We start from the raw sequence: 6,475 nt of genomic DNA, 5'->3' as shown, positions 1-6,475 counted from the left end.
AGATGAGCATTTCAGAAGAGAAATCAAATGGAAAACTGAGAGGGTTTATTTTTCACAGAATCCCAGGCTGGGTCAGGCTGGAGGGGCCCACAGGGGCTGCTCTGGTGCCACCTCCCTGCTCCAGCAGGGCCATCCCAGAGCACAGGGCACAGCAGAGTGTCCCTGTGGCTCTGCAATGTCCCCAGGGAGGAGACTGCACAGCCTCTGCCCCATCTGCTCAGGGCTGGCACTGCCCAGGGCAGCAGTTCTGCCTCCTGGGCAGGGGCAGCTCCTGGGCTCAGGCCCTGCCCGTGGCTCTGGGGCCATGGCCGGGCCCGGAGCAGAGCCTGGGCCTGCTCTGAGCCTGCACACAGGGACAGGCAGACAGGGACACACAGGGACACACTGGGACAGACAGACAGACAGGGACACCCAGGGCTGAGGCCCCTCTCAGCTGTCCTTAGGCTGAACAGGCTTAACAGCCTTTTCTGAAACAACCTGTAAGTTTCTGGAAGAGACAAGTTGGCCAGAATGAACAACAAAAACAAAACAAAACCCAAAACAGACAAACAAAAAATTTGCACGAATGCCTAGGAATAGAAAACTACCCCTTGAAACACTTAAGGGTTAAATTCTAACCCTCTTGATGACAAATATTCCTAAGTCTCACCATCAAGTCCTGCCTAGGTTATTAAGCCTTTTCTGAAACAACCTGTAAGTTTCTGGAAGAGACAAGTTGGCCAGAATGAACAACAAAACCAAAACAAAACCCAAAACAGACAATCAAAAAATTTGCACGAATGCCTAGGAATAGAAAACTACCCCCTTGAAACACTTAAGGGTTAAATTCTAACCCTCTTGATGACAAATATTCCTAAGTCTCACCATCAAGTCCTGCCTAGGTTATTAAACAAGTATTTACAATTAACTTTGCAAGCTCCAAAATTCCTATAAGCCATTTTAAAAATGAAATTCATTTGCAACTGATGTACATGAAACTAAATTTAGACATATTCTGCCTTCCAAGGCAGGGACACAGGTTTGGTGAAGGATCTAGAGCAGAAACCTTAGAGAGCCCAACTGAGGCAGCTGGAAAGGGGCTCAGCCTGGAGCAAAGGAGGCTCAGGGGGCCCTTGTGGCTCTGCACAAATCCTGCCAGGAGGGGACAGCCGGGGGTCGGGCTGTGCTCCCAGGAACAGGCACAGGAGCAGAGGGAACGGCCTCAGGTGATGCCAAAGGAGGTTCAGGTTGGATATTGGGAAACATTTCTTCATGGAAAGGGGCTGTCAGGCTGCCCAGGGCAGACCCTCAGTCCCTGGGTGTGGTAACGTGGGTGTGGCACTTGGGGACATGGGTTAAGGGTGGCCTTGGCAGTGCTGAGGGAATCTTAGAGGTCTTCTTTAACCTACACCCAGGCTATTCCTAGGACACCTCTTAGGACTCCATTCATCTCCGTGCTCTCCAATTTTTGGAGTTTATAATTTCTCTGCTATACTTAAAATGAGCAGCTGAAGGAATATTTTCATAGTATAAAGTGAATTTCAATAACATAGATAAAGGGTTCTTGATTTTAACAAGTTATCTCAAAATCTTATCTGAATTGGCAGGTAGCATTTTGATACTAAATTTAAACTAAGATGGTTAAATTGTATCTTTGAAGGCACTGAAAGTGTGTATTTGAGACAAACCCATGACATACAAGCAGGAAAATAGTGCTCCTTTCTAAGCATCTTCACTCCTGTAGAAGACAATAGATTACTTGTCCCTGTTCTCACTCCATGCAGCTGAACAGGGCAGGGGGCTTTGCTGTTATTAATATTTTGTGTTACTGAGTTATTAATGACAAACTTGGGCTGTGAGCAGGGCACAGGCCTGAGCAGTGCTGAGAACTGAAGAGCAGCTCAACAAGTTCTGTGGTGGATTTTCTTTACAGGCAATTTTGAAACCATGGTTGGAAGTTAACTTTTCTGAAGACCATTCCCTACCTCAAACAGAAAATAATTCAGGAAAGACTGTATCGTAAAAGATCAGATGAGATGATCACAGTTTTTTTTCTGTTTGTTTGTTTTTTTTTTTTTTTGTATTCTGCACATATATAACTCTGAAAAATGAAAGAGCAACAAATATATTCAGAAATGGTTTTTGTGATGAAATGCATGAAAATATCTTTATAATAGAATGAATACAAAAGTTCAGAGAGATTCTGTACTTTACTGGAAGTATTTTTCCCTAGTAAAAGCTCAAGCCCAAAGGCAGTTTCAGCAACAATTTTATAAACATCCTTAGGTATGTCCTCACCTCTTGACTTGAAGGAAGTCCAGTGTGAGTCAGTATACATCATGTTTTTTAAATAAAACATTCTACTACACTTCTTTAATATCTGTGTTTTTATATATAAAATAGCTCAATTTAAAAAGACTGGACTGGGGAGAAATACAAATTAATATTTTACAGATTACCCACACAAAAATGTACATTCAAATTGTAATACTTGCCATTTTCTGTGTCCAGTCAGAAGGTAACTTTTAGCTTCTAAAGTTACAAAGCAATTCACTTTCTTCCAGGGTGGTTTTTATGGAAACACCCAGTTTAATGCCACAGTATTAGAAGAATGGGCACTAAAATTTGTTTCATAGTCAAGACTATTTGCAGAATCATATGTCTAGTTTTCCATTCTCTTATGAAAACTCTGGAGATGGTCATATGCAAACGAAGTTCAGGAGCAACTAAGTGAGGACTGCATGGAATTTTCTCTGATAAAATCAATAAAGTCTGTGACTCATACAAAAGTAATATTGGATAGATTTCTATTTTGTCCATCCCGAATAATTATTCTTTATATTTGTGCAATAGCAAATTGAATCTTAATTTCTACTATGTTTTAATTAAACTTCCAGGTAGAAGCATTTGTTAAAAATCCAAATTTAATTCAGCTGTAGCACTCCACTAAAGCAATGCTCATTTTCTAAGCAAGTTTTTGATGTATAGATCTCTTGTGTACATTTAATGCTGCATTTCATAAACAGTGCTGTACTTTCCCATTCATGCACTGCACCATCTCCTGCTCATGCACCCTACCATGCCTTTGGACCCTCAGTATTTTCACTGGCGACTTTCTTGAAGAAACATGCACTGGTTCAATTCCGGGAGACATTTAAACTTATCCCAATTAAACTGGTACAACCTATATTTAATGCATTTTCAAGGTGGTTTCTTTTGATTCATCATGAACTTGCTCGTAAAGGACAATCAGGAAAAACTACCCTGAATAAAAACGTAACCTCCTTTGAGAGGAAACAGAGCAGCCAGGAGCAGTTTGGTCCTGTGCCTCCAGTGAGTCATACACGGCAGGACCGAGCAGATCGAGCCAGGACTGGAGAGGAGCTGAGCCGGCCCCGCTCCTTCCCACCAGTGCCTGCAGCAATTCAGTGTCCTTATCCACTGAGACACCTTTTCCAGGTTTTCGGAAAACCCTGAGAGATCACGAAACGAGGAATGATTCACCATTTCAGACCGCAGAGCAGCCCCAGCACATCCCAGTTTGCAGGCAGTGCTGCAGGCAGATCTGGAACCCAAGCTGCTGCAGGAATGATTCACCATTTCAGACCGCAGAGCAGCTCCAGCACATCCCAGTTTGCAGGCACTGCTGCAGGCAGGCAGAAGCAGATCTGGAACCCAAGCTGCTTGCGGGTCACAAATCCATGGGTATCCCCTGTGTGTCACTCATGTGGGAAGATGTTTTATTTGGAGGGTCCTCTCGAAGACACTGCCATTAGTTAAAAACCCGATTATTTAGGACCACTGTCTTTCTCTTAAGTTATTTCACAGTGTAAGGAAGGGCTGGTGGGAAAGGGGCACACAGGAGGGCAGTAACAAAAGCGTTAGCAGCAAAATTAACTGCCTTGAATTTCCCGCGAGGATGCCGAGGGAGCTGCACGCCAGGGCAGCTGCTCTGGCGACGAAAAGAGCCTTATTTTTGTTTTCCAGAATCTCTGAAACAGCGGTAGGAAATTGTATCACTGCAGCCATTCTGCTCTGGCTAGGGCAGCTGCTGCGGATCCCGGTAACTGCAGGGCGGAGCAGTGCAACCGTGAGCTGTGCGTGCCTTCGGCTTGGGAACAGCTCATCCCCTCTTTGGGGCAGTGCATAAACATCCCCGCTTTGGGACAGAGCATAAACATCCCCGCTTTGGGACAGCGCATACACATCCCCGCTTTGGGACGGCGCATAAACATCCCCGCTTTGGGACAGAGCATAAACATCCCCGCTTTGGGACAGTGCATACACATCCCCGCTTTGGGACAGTGCATACACATCCCCGCTTTGGGACAGTGCATACACATCCCCGCTTTGGGACAGTGCATACACATCCCCGCTTTGGGACAGCGCATCCATCCCCGCTTTGGGACAGCGCATCCACATCCCCGCTTTGGAACAGCGCATCCATCCCCGCTTTGGGACAGAGCATCCATCCCCGCTTTGGGACAGCGCATCCACATCCCCGCTTTGGGACAGCGCACCCATCCCCGCTTTGGGACAGCGCATACACATCCCCGCTTTGGGACAGAACACCCATCCCCGCTTTGGGACAGTGCACCCATCCCCTCTTTGGGGCGGTGCATCCATCCCCGCTTTGGTTCGGCTCATCCCCGCGGCGGGCCAGCCGGGGCGCTTCGCTCGCTTCTCCCGGCGGGACGGGACGGGACGCGCCGCCTCAGCGGGACGCGGCAGCGCCGGGCCCTGCGGACACCCGGGGCGGGGAGGCTGCTGCACACCCCGCGTCCGTCCCCACGGCACCTCCCCGCACCCTCTGCCGCCCGCGGCTTCCCCAAGGGCATCTCCACCCTCTCCCTGGGCGCGCTCCCGCCGGCGTTCCGGTCCCAGTCCCGGTCCCGGGCGCGCTCCGAACACCCATCCGGTGCCGGTTCTGGGCGCGCTCCCGCCGGCGTTCCGGTCCCAGTCCCGGTCCCGGGCGCGCTCCCGCCCGGGCGGTCCCGGTCCCGCCCCGGGGCGGGGCGGAGGCGGCGGCCCCTCCCATGGTGCCCTGCGCGCGGCAGAGCACCGCGCATGCGCACGGCGCCGCCGGCTCCCAGCTCAGCGCAAGATGGCGGCGGGCGCGTCGGACCCACTGGAGGAGATGCTGCTCTTCTCCGAGGAGGTGGACGAGAAGGCGCTCAGCGACCTGGTGGGATCCCTGGAATCGCAGCTGGCCGGCGGCCGCGGCCCCGCCGAGCCGCCTCCGCCCAGGACCTCCGCCCCGTCCCAGCAGCCGCAGCAGGGGAGCCTGGCGGGGGGCAGCAGCCCCGGCCGGCAGCAGCACGGCCGCCCCGCGCCCGGGAATGGGAACAGCAGCACGGCCGCCCCGCGCCCGGGGCAGGGGAGGCGGCGGGGCGCCCCGGCAGCGCGGGGAGCCGAGCCCCCGCCCAGGGGCCTCTCCCGTCCCCGTCTCCCCCGGCGGCGGCGGCAGCGGCGGCGGGGAGGGGAGCGAGTGTAAACAGTAGTAGTGTGCAGCAATCACATGGAGCGGCTCCCGGCGGCGGCAGCCCCGCCGCTGCTGCCCTGCCCGCCGCCCCCCAGGCCGTGTCGCCGCGGCCGGCGCTGGGCGCTGCCCCCCGCATCGTGGCCCCGCAGCTGATCGTGCGGCCGCCGCCGCAGACCACCATCCAGCTGCCGCCCGGCTTCACCATCCCGCCCGGTAAGTGCCGCGCTCCGGCATCGCCGCTCGCTCTAACCGGCTGCTCTCGGCCCAGGGCTTTCCTCTCCCTCCAAGCTGTCATGTCCCCGCTGCCCGGCATCCTGGGAACCGGAGAAGAGGCACCTGTCTGAGGGCACCGTCTGACGGAGCGGCTGCCGCTAATTAGGGTGTAACTGGTACGGCTAATGCGGAGTAATTGCAGCTGTTGTTGGTGAGTTGCTGGTTTTGTCCTGGGGAGAGCGGCAGTCACGGTGAGTTACCCTGTGGTGATGTAGTTGGATCAGCGGATAAAAAGCTGGAGTGCACGCTGAGAATAACTTTATGTGTGATGTAAAGGACTTTATCTTCTGATTTACACTTGAAAGTCCTGAAAAGTTTTTCTGCTTGACAGAATAGTTTCTGCTGTGAACCAGCTGTTAAATGTGCGTAATCTAAAATTTATAATTTCGGTAACTGTGATAATATCATTGTTGTATGAGGGTAGTCTTCACATCACCAGTTTTTATTTCCAACTCTGAAGCAATTCCTCTAAGTTTCTTAACTTTAATTACTAAAAATTTAAGTTCAGTAAGGTTGGTAGCTAACCAAAACAGCATCCTTTCATCCTCATTATTCCTACTCTTAACATGTGTATTGTTTCATCTGAGGGGTACTGTGGTACGTAGATTTTCATGTTGCAAAAGCTTGGGTATCTTCATATCATCTTGATTTAGGAGCTGATTTAGCATTTAAGCTAATTCTTTACTTTTTTTCCTGTTAATATAAATAGCCTGTTAAGATGTGGACATATCGATTTAGTCT

At 50.9% G+C, this 6,475-nt stretch overlaps 1 protein-coding gene across 1 annotated transcript in view; it reads left to right on the top strand.

Annotated features, from left to right (window-relative positions):
• Nucleotides 1–5,059: 5,059 nt before the first annotated feature.
• Nucleotides 5,060–6,475, top strand: part of LOC120497090 (transcription initiation factor TFIID subunit 4-like) — a 146,253-nt gene continuing 144,837 nt past the window's right edge. Inside the window, 2 exon segments of the mRNA XM_039698146.1 lie at nucleotides 5,060–5,335; nucleotides 5,338–5,674. Coding sequence (XP_039554080.1) covers nucleotides 5,084–5,335; nucleotides 5,338–5,674 — 589 coding nt within the window. The 5' untranslated portion in view covers nucleotides 5,060–5,083.

This window comes from Passer montanus, unplaced genomic scaffold (assembly GCF_014805655.1).
Source record: "Passer montanus isolate IOZ18808 unplaced genomic scaffold, ASM1480565v1 scaffold121, whole genome shotgun sequence".
Taxonomy (NCBI): Eukaryota; Metazoa; Chordata; class Aves; order Passeriformes; family Passeridae; genus Passer; species Passer montanus.
This window is presented reverse-complemented; position numbering and strand designations above follow the sequence as displayed.